The sequence below is a fragment of the Poecilia formosa genome, unplaced genomic scaffold, assembly GCF_000485575.1.
Source record: "Poecilia formosa unplaced genomic scaffold, Poecilia_formosa-5.1.2 Scaffold236, whole genome shotgun sequence".
NCBI lineage: Eukaryota > Metazoa > Chordata > Actinopteri > Cyprinodontiformes > Poeciliidae > Poecilia > Poecilia formosa.
This window is the reverse complement of record NW_006800175.1, coordinates 945,437-963,938: the sequence shown is the minus strand read 5'-3', so window position 1 is coordinate 963,938 and position 18,502 is coordinate 945,437. Positions and strand designations below refer to the sequence as shown.

At 39.3% G+C, this 18,502-nt stretch overlaps 1 protein-coding gene and 1 long non-coding RNA gene across 5 annotated transcripts in view; one reads left to right on the top strand and one right to left on the bottom strand.

Moving 5' to 3' along the window:
• myom1b (myomesin 1b) overlaps positions 1–17,691 on the bottom strand; it is a 24,966-nt gene extending 7,275 nt beyond the window's left edge. The window contains exons 1-20 of one of the 4 annotated variants that reach the window (XM_016680201.1): positions 17,548–17,641; positions 17,085–17,259; positions 15,351–15,485; positions 15,073–15,247; positions 12,864–13,021; positions 12,605–12,697; positions 11,265–11,353; positions 11,014–11,055; positions 10,674–10,835; positions 10,399–10,560; positions 8,949–9,090; positions 6,431–6,630; positions 6,134–6,187; positions 5,931–6,055; positions 5,658–5,841; positions 4,607–4,781; positions 4,387–4,508; positions 2,494–2,511; positions 751–947; positions 530–656 (exon numbers count right to left, since the gene is read on the bottom strand). In XM_016680201.1, coding sequence (XP_016535687.1) covers positions 530–656; positions 751–947; positions 2,494–2,511; positions 4,387–4,508; positions 4,607–4,781; positions 5,658–5,841; positions 5,931–6,055; positions 6,134–6,187; positions 6,431–6,630; positions 8,949–9,090; positions 10,399–10,560; positions 10,674–10,835; positions 11,014–11,055; positions 11,265–11,353; positions 12,605–12,697; positions 12,864–13,021; positions 15,073–15,247; positions 15,351–15,485; positions 17,085–17,230 — 2,506 coding nt within the window. In that variant the 5' untranslated portion in view covers positions 17,231–17,259; positions 17,548–17,641. Of the gene's footprint in view, positions 1–529; positions 657–750; positions 948–2,493; positions 2,512–4,386; positions 4,509–4,606; positions 4,782–5,657; positions 5,842–5,930; positions 6,056–6,133; positions 6,188–6,430; positions 6,631–8,948; positions 9,091–10,398; positions 10,561–10,673; positions 10,836–11,013; positions 11,056–11,264; positions 11,354–12,604; positions 12,698–12,863; positions 13,022–15,072; positions 15,248–15,350; positions 15,486–17,084; positions 17,260–17,547 lie in introns of all 4 variants that reach the window. The other 3 variants (XM_016680205.1, XM_016680202.1, XM_016680203.1) reach the window with 3 other exon arrangements.
• Positions 954–2,064, top strand: LOC107838289 (uncharacterized). The gene is made up of 2 exons (XR_001664355.1): positions 954–1,122; positions 1,179–2,064. It is a non-coding gene; the product is annotated as an uncharacterized LOC107838289 (long non-coding RNA).
• Positions 17,692–18,502: the final 811 nt, after the last annotated feature.

Here is an 18,502-nt window from a genome sequence, read left to right as displayed (position 1 = left end):
TTTTTTTTTTTTTTTTATATATATACATTTTTTTTATTAAAATAAGTAGCAAACCATCCAAACACTGACTTTTAATAGCTGTTAAGTCAACCAATCATTGCCCTTATTTTGCAGATACATACAGTGTCTTTCAGCAAATATGAACTTTTTGTCCATATTTCAAGTTTAAATTTAACCTTTACAACTTTTCTACCATGTTTTTACACCAGTAAACATCTTTCAACCTTTAATTTGCAACCAAATCTTTTTATTTTTTTAGACATAGTGAAAATGTGGAAAATCACACCATGTCCTTGATTTTTATGTATGGTGGAGAATCCACAATGCTGTGGGTCTGCTTCTCTCCTAAATATTTTGCAAGAGTGCAGTGACTAATGAATACCAGGATGTTTTCCACTGGGGAGAAATGTTTTAAGTAAAATATGACCAGTGGTCTGGATTCTACAAAATAACTTTAGGTATGAATTTAATCAATTAAGATTGAGATAGGGTTTTTAGGGTCTTGATAGTTCCAGCTTGATCAGCCAACCTGGTACAGCAATGGTCCATTCCTCACACAGGAAGGTGTTACTGGGCATCGATGGGATCCCGACGCCCGCCATGTTGGCAGCTCGCACCTGGAACTGATACTTTCTGTTTTCCCGCAGCTCTGACACCTGGCAGGCACAGACACAACCAGATAAATCATCTGCTGCTCATGCAGACAGCTGCAAAACATCTGGACGTAGAAAAGGGCTCCCGTGCGCTCACCCTGTAGGCCCTCTCGCTCACAGCCTTCACGTTGGCCTCGTGCCATTTCCCCGGCACGCCATCGACGACCTCACGGTAATCTACGAAATAGCCGGTGATGTCAGCTCCTCCAATGAAGGTCGGCTGCTTCCAAGAGAGCACCATGGCGTCGCGCACACACTCCAGAACGGTGATGCCATAGGGTGGAGCAGGAGACGCTGGGACAGAGGACTTCAAGTTAACGCCATTGCCTCAACAGAGAGAGCGTGCTCATGGGAAAGTGAAATAACAGGAAACTGACCCCATCTGGTCTAATGCACTCATCATCTTTATTAAATCAAACCGTTTTAATATTCCTTTACATCTGTTGCTAAGGAATTAAATACTGAATATGTTCACAACAAATATAGAATGCCCTCATATTCAGTTAAATATCATATGATGTTTAGGAGTACTAGAGAAACACAACTAAGAGCGTAACTGTGAACTTGGTGTACTTTTTGGCGTCGAGGTCTGGAATTGGGCTCATAGTGTCCCAAGGGTTGGATTTCTGGAGTGTTTCATTTCCAGAAAGCTCAAGCGTCCTGCTCTTGTGTTTGTCCATTTCTGGGGCAGACTCAGACTGAGAGGCTCCAGATATGAAAAGTTTCTGCATGTTTGAAAGTTAGAGTGCTCAGGGGGAAATCATCAGGAGAGCGGAAGCTGGTGCTGAGGTGACAGGTGAACGAGTCGGGAAGTGACTTAGGGCTAAGTACTGATAAGGAACTATGTTCTATGTTAAGAACTAAGTTCTTAGTTAAAGAAGGAACTGGTGAAGACTTACCTTTAATACACAAGAATGCAGGTGGAGTTTTCCATTCGTCATATTTATATTAATTTTAGTACAGTGTTTTGTAAAGAATAAGTAGATCTTGAACCTTTCTCACATAGTCACAAACTGTAATGTATATTAATGGGATTTTATGGTCTATAGATGTTGTTCATCTAATTCAACTCAGCTTGAGCTTTTCTCAAAGAAGAAAAAATAAGTTCAGTCTTCAGATGTACGCAGAGCTGGTGGAGACATTCCACAAAGACTCGCAACTGTAATTGCAGCAAAACGTGGTTCTACAATGTATTGACTCAAAAGGCCTAATGACACCCTTTTAAAATGTTTATTTGTTAAAAATATGAAAGCTGTGTAACAGTTTTCTTCCACTTCATAATCATGCACTTTCTTCCATAAAATCCCAATAATAGACTGAAGTTTGTGGTGGTAAGGTGATGTGAAATAGCTCAAGGGGCATGAACTTGTGTACATTTGCAAGGTGCAGTAAACTTGGATGACAGAAAATTTAAAAAAAAATGTGAATATATTGTGTTTCTTTCTTGCAGCATCCACTAAAGGGTTTCAGGTTCTCTCCTGATCCTTTGCACTCTGCTATTTACCAGGACCCTCTACAATGAACTTACGTGCGCCACTGGGTTTTATGTCCACCACAGCAGTTTGATCCTGAATCTGAATGACTGTCTCAAAGTGTACAGCTGAGATTTTATCAGTAAGAAATTCAGAAACTGAGCCTGACTCTGAGAGGGGGTTCTGGTCTACAGACCATGAACCAGCAACCCTGACCCCCTCTCCGCTTTCAGTGTCAGCCTGAGCTTTATTGTGCCTTTCAACAGTGAAATGGGAAGGCTGGACAGTTTCATGCTTGTCCGTCCAGCGTGGCTCGTGCTCGGTTAGTGGGCACGCGTTACCCCCCGGCCCCATCTTCGAAAACACACCATGTGGAATGCCGCCCCCTATGGGTGTTAGCAGAGACAAGCAAAAAACAATGACTTAAACCAGGCAATAACAATATGTTGCAGCTAAATCACAAAACAACAATGGAGCACAACAACAGAAAAAAAAACAAAAAAAACAAAACATGAACACGTAAACACATTATTCAGCACATGAGCCTGTAAAATAGAAAGCAATGTCTTCATCTGACTGGGAGGGAAAATGAAGACAAGATGACCGACAGGTGACATCCATGTGAGAATGAGAACATGCACCAACGTCTTATGACGTTCAAAAACAATGCCAACCTTTTCTACAAGGCACTCATTGTTCTACTATGGTTGTACTGCTATGAACAACATTTTTTCCAACATGATTTTTTATTAATAGGAGCACATTTTTAGTTATTTGTTCTTGTTTGGGTGTCTTCTAGGATTCTTTTTAATTATTATTTTATTGAAAATAATAATCAATTTTAACACATATTGGACAAATAGGATTCAAAATAAATTTACCAAACATCTGCCTGCAAGATAAATACATTGGCATTGCTTCTGAGTGAGTTTTATAAGTACAAAAAGACTCTCAGCTTTAAATCAGCCAGTGAGTGTTAGTTAGGACGCTGGAGAAAGGTTTTGTTAGGAACAGAGAGGTGCTTATTGACAATTACAATACTTTTGCACATGCTGCACTTCCATTAAAATGTATTTGTCCCCTTATACTACAGACTTCCTCTGATTTTGCTTTTTGTCACACTTTAATCTCATTACACTAGACACACCCAGGCCTGATTACTGCCATATCTGTAGAATTAAAAAGTCCTGTACATAGAACCCGTCTGAGACCAGGTAGTAGGCTAAACGATTTCAGAAGAGAAGAGATGAGCAACAAATTCAATGACCTAAATCAGTCTGGATGTTTAAAGCCTGGAAATCAGTTGTGGCTTTAAGCTTAAATACACTTGGATTGTGCAAAAAAACAATGATGCATTACCCAGGAAATCTAACTCTGAAAGTTCCTAAACAAACCAAATTAATGTTTTGAAATGGCTTAGTCAAAGTCCAGACTTAAATCCAGAGCCTTTTGTATTTATTGTTTTTTGCCAATATTTAACATGTGTTGGATGATCTCGAACATTTGAGTGTGACAAAATAAAGAAAACTGAAGAAATTTCTTAAAACTTTGCATTGTCAAGTATAGCATGTTAGATCAGAACAATTGTTTGCCAAGTTAGCTTCAAAAGCAAATGCTAGAATAAGCAAACATGGAGCAGTCTAAAGGATCTGTCAGGGTGTGGAGGGTCCATCTTTTGGTACCTTCAGCAATTTCGACCCGGGAAAGGTGAGTCTGAGGAAAGGGGGATTGTGGGAAATGGTGTACCACATTGATCCGGTTTGCATCGACCGCTGAATTGGATCAAGTTGATCCAAAATAGAGGAAGTATACAAGTCCTGACCCCAACCTGCTTCAGGCAAAGCAGGAGGTGAGGCGTCTATAGGGTGGATGCAGCTGAACAGGGTGGTGTAGAGCAAAATTTTGGAGTGACAGAGTGGGAGAGTGTGAGAGTGCAGATGAAGACCTGAAAACACTTCTGACAAAATAACAGTGTCACCATTATTGTTGTTCTTCCATCACTTTTCCCCAGTAAGCTAAATACATTTCTGAATTTGGGGTCCATAACTAAAGAAATGTCAAAAGTCACAGTGTTGAGAGCATTCAGGAGACATTTTGTAAACAAGTGATCTATTTTCACCCAGTTAGTTAACTCCTAATTTATTTATTCCATATTAAATACTCAAAATATATAGTTCAAATGACAATTTTACACAAAGGGTTGAATAATTAATATTTCCAGTATTTCTGACTATCCCGTGACTGATGTTTCTTTCACTCACCAATCGCAGCCTTTACTTCCACTGGTTCTGATACTGGGGAAAACTGGCTGAGCCCTGCGGCGTTCACAGCCCTCACCCTGAACACGTACTGCTCTCCTGTAATCAACCCATGGCAGATGAACCTGCAGGACAGTAAATTGAAATGTATGATCCATAACAGACGCTGATTTGTATCTGATTAATATCAGAAGAGCATTTAAAAAAAAAAAAGTAGTTTTACCTTGTTGCCCGAACAGGCTTGTTGTTGCATGGCTCCCACACATCGCTTCCAACGATACTACACTCAATGTAGTATCCGACCAAATCTTTGACGTCCTTAGACGCCTCCCAGCTCACCACGACGGATGTGTCCGTGTTTCTGGTGGGGACCACTTTTCCCGGAGCCGATGGGATATCTGCGGATGAGATCATTTCATATCTTCAGGCTACTGTTGGTGTGATTTATTTACATAGTGACGTTCATTACTCTGAAACACCAATAAGTTAGAAATACTATTAATGGCTTCAAGACGAGCAGAACTGATTCTGGCTTTAGAGTCAATACTTAAAGTTGGCAGGTATTTCTTTGGCTCCATGATGTCAAAGTTAGACTTGGTTATTTATAAACGTATTTATATTTTTGGAGGGAAAGATGAATTTTTATACATAAAAAAAAACAGCCGGGTTATGTCTTTAACCAGAACTCTGGGTTTATGCTGTTCTGCTGGTAGTTTTAGAGAAACATTGGGTGAAATATGTGACCTACTTTGGCAAATCAAATAGTACACACAATTACTGTAATGGCAATAAAGGCTTTCCATTGGAGGGTAAAAAGGGTGTAAATATTTCTAAGGTAAGAAAAACAAAAACTGAAATTTGTTAGTATTATTATTATTATTTCATTGTATCCACATCTACACTATTAATGCAGGCACAATTTGCATTCAGAAACAAGTTTATTGGTTGAGTTCATATTTAAATCTGCCTAAGGTATGAGAATTTTTAAATCAACTGTATGTTGATCAAAACCTACAGTTTTAATCTACGTAGATCTGGTTTAAATCTATGCTAGATTTGAACCAGATCGAGGTAGCAAAGTGTCCCAAATTAGGTTGTTTTTATCTGAACGTTTAGTCAGAAAAGCGTTTGATTCTGGGCAAAAGATGCCACAAAGACATTGATAAACAAATGATTTTTTTTGGCACATAGTATAATAACACAGACCTTTGTCTGTGTTATTATACTATGTGCCAAAAAAAATCTAAGTCCTGCAAGTTACTGTATCTTCTGACCAAGCTTGTCGCCCACAGTGATGGCTTCAGTTGGCTCAGATGGTTCGCCGACTCCAGCAGAGTTGCAGCAGCGGACACGGAACAGGTAGGACTTTCCCTCAGCGAGATCAAACAGAGCGAAGCGAGGAGACTTGACTGGGATCTCTGTGTTCACCCTCTGCCAGGTATCTGTGCCCGAGACACACTGGCAAACAAAACCAATAGCGTTAAACAGATTTTAAAATTTAAAAATTGCAACAAAATTTAAGTTTGCAGAACTTTGTCAATATTCACCTTCTCCACATAGTACATGACCCCTTCAAGGCCCTTCTCTCCAGGAGGCTTCCAGCTCAGGACCACATAGTTTTTGGTTGCCTCAGTCACTTGCAACTCACGAGGTCTGCCAGGAACAACGCCCTCTAGTCGTGAAAGGGTGAGTTGGACGGGGCCCAATCCTCAGGTAAGCAACATGACATCCAGTACTGTGACTTTCTTACCTGCAGGCTCCTCCTCTGTGACAATGATTTGGCCGGTCCAGGGTGCAGAAGTGCCTAACAGAAAAGCATGCATGTAATCAGTAATGTTTTGATGTTTACCACTTCCTGATTTTTATTCATCTTCCATTTTCAATATTTTCTACTTGCTTACCTTCAAACTGAGAAAGGCTTAGCTGTAGTTTTCCTTTTCCTTAGCATGTTTTACTTTTATATGATCATGAATCTCTATGAATTTAGCTCTTTCACCAAAGTCTTTTACCACAGACATAGTAAAGCTAGATCCCCTGGATATAGTACCTCTCATGCGGGCTCGATCGGCCGGATCCATTGCTGCCACCGGTTCAGAGACCCGAGACGGGTGGCTGATCCCGGTCTTGTTGACGGCTCGGACTCGGAAGATATAGGACCGGCCCTCCACCAAACCAGTGACGGGGAAACGGGCGAACTTGACCGGAGTGTCATTGCACTGAACCCAGTGAGTCGTTCCAACCTCACATCTGTTTATAACAACACAACTGCAGAATGTTAAACTGAATTGACAATATAGTTTTACTTGCAGTTATACTTTTAATAACCAGAAAACAATAAGAATTGTTTTTGTGTCATACCCTTGAATAAGACATTTTGAGGTTAAAGTCTGTCATCTTAATGAGGTAATATTTTTTTCCAATTTCCTCCCCTTTCTGAGATTCTAACATGTTTGAGGCAAATGTACTTTAGCTGCTACTGCAATACACAGAAGTACAAATACAACTTCTGTGTTATGTCTTAGTTGTTATTCTTTTTTTGTCTGTGTCAACACATGCCCAACCACAAAGATATGTTATGAGATAGATAAGATTTTTGGGTTAGTTCCTGTAACTAATTGGTTCCTGTATCTCTAACTTTTCCTGGGATTGGACATGTACATGATTTGCTCTTGTGAGTGAAAGGCCGTTACACTTTGGACCTTGATTTTCACTTTCTGTTCTCCACAGTCACATCTTCACACCTGGTCCATGATATCATTGCAGGCTGTTTGTTTTGTTTTCTTTGGCCAATGTACATAACGCAATATGATATGTAGATGGATGTTGATAAATACGGGAAAAGACAAGGACAGTGTGTCACCTTCTAAATATACAGCCAAAGTCTAACCTGGAGTGAAAACAGGTCACACTTCTTAGCTTTGTATTAGATAAAAACATTTAAAAACCTCTGTATCCATTTCCTTAGACTTTATAGTGATGCTTTATTTTGTTTTTGTCTATCTCAAACAATGTGTAACCTGCACAAAATAAGAAACCCGTATTTTATTTTGGCGGGTCAAACTGACAGCACCCTTTAAGTTCCGGGTCACAGGTGACTCGGATCTAAATCGCTGTTGCTGCTGTCGCTGTGGCGAGCTGCTCGTCTCGGCGTCTTCTAAATTTATAGAAGAATACGGCTGGATCGAGGCTTACTAAAACGGCCAAAGGATTAAATTGGGTGTTTCCTGTCGACCGCTCGACGGTGAGTCGTTTAATTTACGTACCTTGTTATCTTTGGAAATAGAAATGCGGTGGCGACACGCCCACTTAATCTGTGCATTAATGACTGAAAAGTTTATTTATTGATTTAAAAGGTCATTTTCTTTTTGTAATTTTGTGGCCGAATAGATTATACATTGTTAAAATATTAAATAGGCCTTTTGATTTTTGTAGATTCGTCCTTTTAGGACAGTTTTAGTTATTTTTTTATTGATTGATTTTTTGCTAACGGCCTATAGAACTCTGGGCTTGGTCATTTGTTTTTTTATTGGGGAGTTGCGCAACGAAATAAAAGGAAAAAAAAACAATTGTTTATTGAAACGATATGGAAGTCAATTAAGTTTAATTGGCTGCGTCAATTAAACTTGGGTATAATGTGAAAGTACACTTTAATTTGATCTGTACCGGTAACTTTAATAAGGTCTATACCCTTGATTTGAATCTGAATGTAACTTTGTATTTGATCGCGATCTTTAATTGGAAATTCATTTGAAAAATTCATGAGAAAACACTCTATGGAATATAGTTATTTGTTTATTTTTTTGTAATTGTTGAATGTTTCTTTATTTTGGATAACAGTTTAACAATGTTTAAACATGACAGCTAATTTGTTTTATTTTTATTCATGACCTTGTTTAGGTCAGGTTTTTTCCACCCCCTGTGTCACGTCAGGATGGCGAGCTACCGGATCACCGCAGCTTCGCGGTAGGATTTAAGTGAACCTAGCTGTTTTCTCATTCTGGACCTATTTGCTCTGGATCATGGACAAAAAGGGAAAAAAAAAAACAATCAAATATTGACTGATGGACTATTGATCATTTGGATTCATGAATGGACCAAAATAGAAACTCTTGGGTGACATCAGGGTTTATTGTTTTTTGTTGCTGAGTGCTTGTTTTTTCCTTTTTGTGTTTTTGGTTATATTATAGAAAATCACTGTTATTATAAATATTATTATTATTGCATATCTTCTTATATATATATATGAAAGAAAAAAAACAAGTTGAATACAATAACTTTGGCTGTAGTCAGGCGCCTAGCCTTAACTAGCGTTACAAATGCAATGAAATAACATGGGCAATCTGTGGCCCATAATTTTGCACTGGTTTGCTCACGTTTCAGTAATTATTCACTCAAGGTTAGTATGAACCAGATCCTTTATATTTTAAAACACTGTCCTTTTTGTAGTATACAGCTATTTTTATTCTCAAAGAAAAATATTGGCTATGGACTATCGGCAACTCGAGCATACGACATAGTGCATTGTAGGATTAGCTAAACTAACAAACCAGAGCAAAAGTACAAACCTGTCAACAAAGTAGCCCAAGATGGCGTTTCCTCCCTCAACAGCTGGTTGCTTCCAGGTAACAATAATGTAATCCTTGTTGGCGTCCAGACAGCGTACGTCCAGTGGGGCTCCAGGAGCACCTTCCACCTCGGCATCTGCATCTAAGCATACAATATCGCCATGGCCATGATAAGTATGTTGATAATATATTTCTTCATGTTCCTAGCACTAGAATCGCCAATCAAAGGGAATTATTAAGCTGTTGGGTGTTAATGTATCACTTCATTTGATTATTCTATAAGTTATGAATACTTGTTGAGTCACAATGTGCTTTTTTGAAGCAAGTGGGAGTTATGGTTATCGCACTGACTTTAAGTGCTGCTTTCTAAGTGCTTAATTATCAACGATAATCATTTTCATAAAGAAATCTTGGCATCAAGGTTTTGTTTTTTACATCTGGCGCATCATGAACTTTGCCCAATGTCCTAGACCCCTGTTAACATATCAAAGTCAGCTAATGTCAAGGGTAAAGCTCATTCGTGTTCATAAACAACAGTTTGACATCATCTGTTACTATAAATTCTGAAACAATGAATATTTTTATTTATTTATTTTATTTCCTTTATTTAACCAGATCCATGGATCTGCAGATCTCATTTTCAAGGGGGACCTGGGCAAAAGTCTGTTTAAAGGGGTCAGAGGGAACAGTTGCTTGTAAAAAGGGTTTAAAATATTGAACATTTGTATTATTAATTAGCAAAAATATACTTTGAGGGAGATAACATTTAATATCCAAGTTAGCGCATTGAGTAACTTGAGCAGTGTGTCTGTTCTTTCTGAAAGCCTTTATTAAACTCACAGCTCTTACAGCCAGACTCATTCCATTAATAAACCTTCTTAGCTGCAGCCAAGACCAGAGTGTTTTTGTCATGGAGATCATACCGTCGCCTCTCCTTTTTCTGGGCAAACATGAGCTTGCCACAAGGGAGAAATAAGGGTCTATTTTCTAACCTCTTCATGCTCCTCATGACTGGTATGCAGATGCGGAAACCATGTTTGACAGGTTGTCTCTGAAGGCAACAAAGATAAGTTCAACTGACCTGTTTTCCATGGCATTCAAACGCATGCCAGAGACTTGCCGCTCAGCAGTGCCTCCATTAGCAATATCCTATTTAAAACCACTCAATGACATTCAGACGCTGATAAATAAACAGCGTCATTATCAGGTGCCAGTGCGTGTGGTGTTGTGACTGTGACCTTGATCTCATGAGACACAAGCAAAGGCGAGGGAATCCATTGAGTTCAGCTTGGGTCGACGTGGATTACAACCATTTAAGTTATGTAAACAAATAGCGTGTGTTGGGTTTATTGCATTGTTTTGAACATATGTGGATCAAATTTAGCCAATACACACAATTAACACTTCACCTCTAACGTTTTCCAATAAAATATCCTTAAAAGAGGTTTACCTTTGACAAACACATAGGCAGAGTAGGTCTCGTATCCAGACTTAGTGGCGACGCGCAGAGTGTAGAGCCCCTCGTCCTCCTTGTTGAGGTGGGTGAGTGTCAACGTGGCTCGGTCTCCACTCCAGTGCATGTGGGTCCATTTAGATGGAGACAGCAGCACATCTGAGCGACAAAGCATGAGAGGTGGTGATCGCATTTACAGTAACGTGAACTGAAGTTATCAGGTTGGACGAGGGTTTAAAAGTGAGCCAGTGTAGTAATACATGTCTACCCACCATCTCTGTACCACTGAACCTCTGGCTGGTAGCGGTGGAGAGCTGGGTAGATGATTACTGTGCAGCCCAAACTCATGGTCTCCCCCTCTCTTCCAAACGACACTCCAAAAGTATCAACGATGTGAATCTGGAACGTGATGCCATACTCAGAAACTGGGCCGACTGGAGGCAAAGAAGATAACTAGTTATTGGAAACTATATGTTGTGCATGACATCTAGATATTTTTTTATGCTGCTTGCTATATTTAATTTGACAGTAGAGTAAAAGGAATAAAGTAACAACGGAATTAGACGTGTTGGGACTGAAATTTTAAAACCAATGCAGGAAATTAACACTTACGTCTGGGAACTGGCAGTGTTTCATCAATTTCACCTTTGAACCCTATGGAAAAGAGCAGGAGCTGCTATAAATACTTACAGTACGCAGCATACAGCGTTGTATGTCAGTCAAGATGAACTGTATGTACAGTATTTTAAGAAAATATTGCAAGAGCATATATAAACTCTAGTTTTGACTCTTAAATATGCCTTTAAATAATTTTATATGTGATCATGAGGGTTGTGATAGTGCCGGGCTTCGGTGAAACCTACGTTTGACAACGACAGAGGCAATTGCAGACTGCTCTCCTTGCGAATTCATGGCAGAAACACGATACTGGGCAGTGTCATCAAAATCACATCTGCAAGATGAAACCATTAATTAGTGTGCATAATATGCACATAATATCAATGAGGGATTCACAGGTTTGGCGCCATTTCTCTGTAACTCCAGCAGCAGGCCTCTTAACCATGTGTACATAATACCAACGATGTGGGCCCCAAGCCATAAAGCATCCCAAAACTCTGAGCCAGGAATACTCTGGCAATAACTAGACACCACTGGTGATGTCATTTCCATCTAACGCAATGGGGCCGGTGTACTTGAAGGTACGTGTCGGGTTGAAGTACCAGAAACTGAATCCGATGTTGGCACAAACAAAATATGCAGGAAAATCAGCCCACTTTGTGAGTTTGGTTGTTTACGTAAGAAGTAAAATGTGATCTATGGATGGGGCCGGCGTTCCAACCAGGATGCACACAGAGGTATTTAATGAAAATGCATATAGGCAGTTTAGAATAATGCGTTACATGAACTTTCCTACTTTCCATGCTAACTAGTTACTTAGCTAGCAAGATTTAGAGAGAAAGTCAACCAGTTAGATAAATAGTGTGTTCAGCTTGTACTCTAAAGATGAGATGCTAAGTGGTGATAACTTCATATCAGTTTTTTTTTTCAAATGCTTCAGTGCATTTCTCTAAACAAAATTTAAATTCTCACTCTACCTCAGTCCCATTTGATACATGAATTTGGTTGAGTTCCTACAAACAAGTTTTTAACTCCAATAGTATTGGTATACATGGTATTGCTGTAATCTAGTTCACATATGGGTCGTATGGACATAGTCTGATAGTGAACAACATTTTCTTTTCATTATATAATCTTTATGGTGAGGAGATATTCAATTGGGTAAATTAATATTTTATTTTAAAACAAATATTCACATATTAAAACTAACTAATAACATTGTCCTTATGAGTAACTGATGCCTGTGTGTGATTTCAGTCATTTAAGTAAGAATAACGGAGGGTGTTCTAATTTATTCCGCCCCAGAAACTGCTTTTTCAAACTACAGTTTACAGGAAACCCACTAAATATGTTATGGGATGTCCTAAAATTCATGCCATAACTGTTTATGTTATATCAACCATGTAGTAATCAAATGCTTCTATTTTGTTGATTCAAGAACATTCATTTTGTTAAGAGGTGGTTAGCATTGTTTTTTTTGTTTGTTTTTTTTATAAGTATTATCCTGTGGAAAGTAACTTACGTTCCTCTGTATATAAAGTACTTTATAATTGATTTTAAGTTCAACAGGGGAGGCTACACTTACTTGTTAATCTCCAGCGAGTGCACATTGTATCTGCTCTCCAGTTTAAACTTGCCAGGATTGGCAAGTGGGTCAATTACCACATTGTTTTTGTACCTTAGATTAGGAGGTAGGAAACATAACAGAAGACAGATAAAAAGGAGAAGACGTAAAAGAGCCAGGAAAGATAATTTTGAGAATGTTCAGAAGGAACTAGAAAGAGGCCAGGAAATCCAGGAATGATTAGAGGTTATGTTCTAGGTGATTTATGTCTGTGGCCTACCAGATGACCCTGGGGTCAGGCCAGCCGCTGACAGTGCAGTGCAGCCGCACACACTGCTTCTCCCACACCGTGTGGGAGCGAGGTTTAATCACGAACTCCGGGGCGTGCATCAGGCTGTCTTCGTTCATCCTCTTGAAGTGTTCCTCGTGCTCATGGATCTAAACATAGCAGAGGGAAAACATTCAGGATAATTTCACCTTCGCCACCAGTGAACATCTAAATCGAACAAAACAAGGCTCCATAAATGCAGCAGGAATTCACATTGCATACCCAAACAATGCAAATTCTGCGCTTCTTTTAATTTCAGATGCACATGCAAGCCTTGAAGCAGCAGCATGTGTTTTAAGAATGAGTGCAGTGCATGATTTTTATTATATTCTAATTTTAGCTGGATGTGTGTGGCTACATGCCATCCAGCTCAAGACCACAGGGACTCTGCTTCCATGTACCTCAAGAAAAGCAATCTCCTTAAGAATTTGTCACCCACTAGTGAGCTTGCCTGGCAGAGTGGAGACAGATAAAGGCTCTGAGGGTGGTAACTGGTGTTTGTAATGCTTGTTAAATGGCCCAGCTACTACTTCAAATAATCACTCGGTTATATAAATAACTTTCTTGTGTAAAATGATGTAAGAAAATGCACTCAACCTTCCTACTGACCGCAGAAAGTAACTGCGGTTCAGGTAATAGTAGAGTCAAAATAGTAAGTGCTACGAATGTGAATATTGCTTTTAACCGGTTCCGTATTTTACAATGGGAATACATGTACAATAATTCAGCAGGTTAATGGATCATGGTTTGAGGAACAACAGGTCCTATTACATATTTGATGCATGTAATATGGCCTTTTGTGTACAATGCATTTGAATTAGGTGGTACGGGGTAAAATTTATATTCTTCTACTTGATTAGAACATGGTTACATTATTTTGCTTTAACGTCTCATTAATTATATTAAGAAGTTTAATGCCTCTACAACCCTTTACTATCACAGGATGAGTTGAAACTTCATCATCGCAGACTAAACCATCTGCATGAATTTAAATAGTACTTGCATTGATTCTGTAACAGTATGTACAGATTTCCTAGCTAGTGTGCATTCAGCTAAAACTGGATGCTTACCTGTCAATATCTGACTTTCAGTCATACTACATGTTTTCTGTTTCAGGTCAGGGATTATTAACAATATGCTTTGTGTTTGGCAAATCCCAGAATAATGAAAAGATCTTTTTTTTAAAGAATGTTTTATTAGCTTTATTAGTTTCTTCAAACTCTAAAGTTTAAATACATTTCCGTAGTATTTGGTGGAATTGGAATGGGATCAGTTCTTTGTTATTCCTTCTTCTAGGCATTCACATTGCTACTTTGTAACTAATTTAGCACTATGCTTGCTTAGTGTTATTTTCCATTGGAGCTTTAACTTCTTGGTTGATGTCTTAAAATATTGCGTCAGTACTTCCACATGATGTTTTTCACTCATGACTCTAAAGCAAGGTCTGTCCCTGAGTGGACATTCAAACTGTAATCAGGCTTGTTATGTTTCTTTGTGAATAACAGCTTCCTCCTTGTTGAGTGGTCTTACAGCCCATGTTGGTACTGGATTTGTTTCACTGTGGATAATGACGCTTTCTTACTAGCTTCAGCCTGCATCTTTACGTCTTCAGCATCTGTTCTTGGGTTGATACACAAAACACATTTATCTCCCTTGTAAACGGTATGACAGCTGGGCATTCCTATGGTGTTTATATTTGTGTAAAATTGTTTGAAGAGGTTAACCTTGAGGCATCTGGAAATTCTGCTCAAGGATGAAACAGACTTTTGGAGGGCCACAATTTGTGATATTTTACCTATGACATCCACAAGTAGTGTGGTTGTAGTGTCCTTGAGGTGTTACGCTAAAATACACCTGCATGTGTTTCTCCATTTAGCTCAGATGTGGTGATTTAACTGATCAGAAGTTCACAAAGACATGAAATGATCACCCGGGAAAACCTTACATTGTTGAAATACATAGTAATCATAGTGATCTTAGTGAAGGGAAACTTCTGAATTTGAAGATAGTAATAAAAAGAATATCTATAAAGTATCACTCTATTATTTAGATTATTCTAATTATTCTAGTTGACCTAAAATAGGAAAAGCTTAACCTGATTTTATTGACTATGGCAAAAAAAAAAATGGTAATCTGAATACCAACATGACGTGGCACTGACCCGTTTATTCAGAGAGATGCGTTCAGCCGACTCACGCATGGCCTCCTTCCTGGAAATCACCTCTGACCTCTCCATCTCCAGACCACTCGTAAACAAGTCCCTGCGGGCCATGTATGCAGCCGTGTCTCTCACTCTGGCCTCCTCTGTGTCTGACAATCCCGTAGCAAACTCTTGACTATCGGTGTCAGCGGAGCAGAACCAGGAGTGGGTTTGGAGGAGTGAGAGTTATCAGAACTGAAATAGCTCGAGACAGTGCGAAACTTTGAACGTTTTGTTACCTGCCCCTGAAGATGGGCACTACATAGCCGATGATTTGGTTCTCTTTGTCGAGAGCCAAGTATGATGGCTTGGATCGCTTGGGTAAGGGGCTTAGTCTGTTCTCCTCCAGTCCCAAGTGAGAAGACACCTTAAGTCTGAGACAAACACAACAGCATCAGTCTGGCACAAGCCAGACAGTGCAACATTTCATAAGACAATGTAGATACTTCATCAGCGCAGACTAAACATCTGCACTGATGTTTAGTCTGCACTGTAGATAAAGGTAAAGCGAGGAATTGATTAGCAGTAGGTTAACATGAAATGATGGAGACAGTTTAGTCTTTATTGCAGCATATTTATACCTACCAACAACAGTTTGATTGATTTATCTCCAATCTACCATAATGGAAAACATAATTAAGGCCTGACCAACTCACTAAAAACTTCCAAATCCGTTTGACATTGCAAGAAAATCCAGAGCAATGAAAATGGCCAAGAAGTATAGCCTTAGTTCATTTTTTAGCTTCTCTATTTACAATGTTTCCATTCAAAACAAGCCATCTCTGTCCACTGTAATCCCGGTTAAACTCTGCTCTTGGGGATTGTGATTGTGTGGAAGTGGGGTTTGGTATTTGAAGTATGCGATAAAACAATCTCCACAAAGTAAGGCAATCTGCTAGGAGCAGCTCTCTTTTTCCATGTCTGTCTTGGTCAATTCCCTTTAAATAACCTGTGCATTCATTTGACTTTCCAAGATAAAACTTGCAAAAGAAAATCCCAAAGAACAACAACTTTATTCACAAAAAAATGCATTCATTTGCTATGGTCTAAAGATATTGGTACAAATGGAGCTATCAAAAGTGTTGGGTAAAATAAGCATTGTGTTGGTAGGTAAATCAGGACAGTAATTGGTGATGGGCTAATAAACATGCAGAACAACAGAAAATATGATGGCATCATAAAAAAATCCTTGCAATATCATAACCCTCCTCATTTATCTTTAGTCACCACAGCACAGATTTTTTTTTTGTGCCAATGAGCCAATCTTCTAAAATTTCAGCTATGAGATGATGTTTAAACACCCTGATCTTGTTCACACTCAGCAAGTTGGCTTGTCACTAGGCTGTAAGCTTTGATGCACTATGGAGAGGAAAGCATAGCATACTCCTCCCAAATCTTTGTGAGTCTGAATAAGCTCAAAATCATCTACAACATTTCTTTCATTATTTCAATTAATTCTTCTCTTTAATATTTTTTGGGGAACATATCGCACATTAACACAGTGAAACACATACAAAAACAATCTTGTCTTTAGAAACACCTTCAGAAACACTGCCAAAACAATCAATACAAATGTGATCTGGTGGTGAAATTTTAGTTACTTTGGGATGAATGTGTTAAATATTAGTCTCATTCTGTATGACAACACGCGCTGCATCTCCGGAATAGCATGCAAAGATCAGCATGCAGGACACCAACCAGTTTTGAGTTGATACTGACAGGAATAATCTTCAGTTTTGAATGAAGGCTCGTCAAAGTGAAATTAGGGATAATTAAGAGGGATAAAAAGTGGTTACTTGGTGTAAAGGAAAGATGATCCCAAAGCTCTGACTGGGAAGAGTTCCAGTAGGGTTGATGGAGGTGAACCAGCTCAGCTGGGGTGGGGAAGGCAGAGGTGTTAGAAAGGTAGTAGGGTTTTCCTTGGATATTGTAGTTAACTACCCCAGTCTTCTTCTCCCCTTCCTCCTTCTTACCCCCTGCTGGCGGTGGACAGGCTGGTTCCAGCAGAGTATCTGCTGCTGGACTGGTAGTGCCTCATTTTAGACTCTGCCTCCGTGCTACGGTAGCTACGGTCGTAGTGGCGGTGGTGCTTCTGGTAGAAGGGTATTGATCCAGACATGATGCGTCCCAGAGCTTCTTCTTGTCTTTCTGTTTGTCACGTTAGTTCAGTTAAACAGCAGGTTCATCATCTTTTACTCTCTGCTGTTGCACATAAATTTAGCTTTCATGATAAGAAAAAAAAACATAACTGTAGTTTAAACACTTCTAGATGATTTGATTTAAAAAGAGAGGCTCAAGCATCAAGAAACTTGCAGCATCTGCTTCAGAGACATCCGTTTCAGACAGTCAGGCACTTCACTGACATGCTTAATCAGACATATGCACCAATTACAACCTGGCAAGCTGTATTCTCATCCCCCGCAGGAGTCCACTTACCCTGTGCAAAATCCCTCAAACTCCAACCTTTTCAGAAAAATAAAGGATCCAAATCCACTCTTTACAGCTTGATAGCCCAGCAAACCCACAGGTAGGTGCTTACAGTGCTGCGGTCTACACAACCAAAATAATGTTGGCTCAGGCCAGAGTGTCCAAGCTGCAGTCGCGGCCTTTTAAGGAGAGGGTGGAGATAAATATAGCTGGGAGCCGAGTCGACTCTGATAGTGGAACACATTTATGGGTGCAGGTTTTCATGCCAGTAACTGTGGTGTGAAGGTAAACACAAATCTGCTCTTAAAGTTAGTTCAATGACTGATTGAATATTCCCCAATGAATCCCTAAGCTGATGCACTTTTACATTTTCCTAATTTGCCATCTGGACTGTGGCCGAATGTCTGTCAGAGTTAGTTAACCTTCAGCAGCTTTTGTCCTGCTTTTTACTCCAGCAGCCTCAGCTGTGACTGATGCTAACTTTAGCTATGCTATTGTTACTCCTTCACATTCAACAAATACCAGTCACTATGTCACTCTCTTTTTCAGCCCCTCTCACTGCTAGAAGAGCATGAATGTCCCCTCTTGTCACCAGCAGTCTGCAAAGAAAGATTACATATCAAAGTGATCGATATTCATGAACATCGGTGTATTGTATTGGGATTTTGTGCCACGGATCATCACAAAGTTGCACATATTTGGGAAGTGGAACAAAAATAATGTTTTTTTTCTTAAATAAAAACTGAAAAGTGTGTTATGAATTTGTGTACCGTATCTGAACCAAAGCTTTGTGCAAGATGAAGATGGTCATGTTTACTTAAGCTCAGTTAGACTGATTGTCATTGTACTGCATTTTTTCAGTCTTGTCACAGATTCTCAACTGGATTTAGGTCTGGACTTTGCCAGTGAGGTGTCCAACCTAGGGATATTGTCTTATAGTCTAATCCTGTTTTGAACTTCTCCA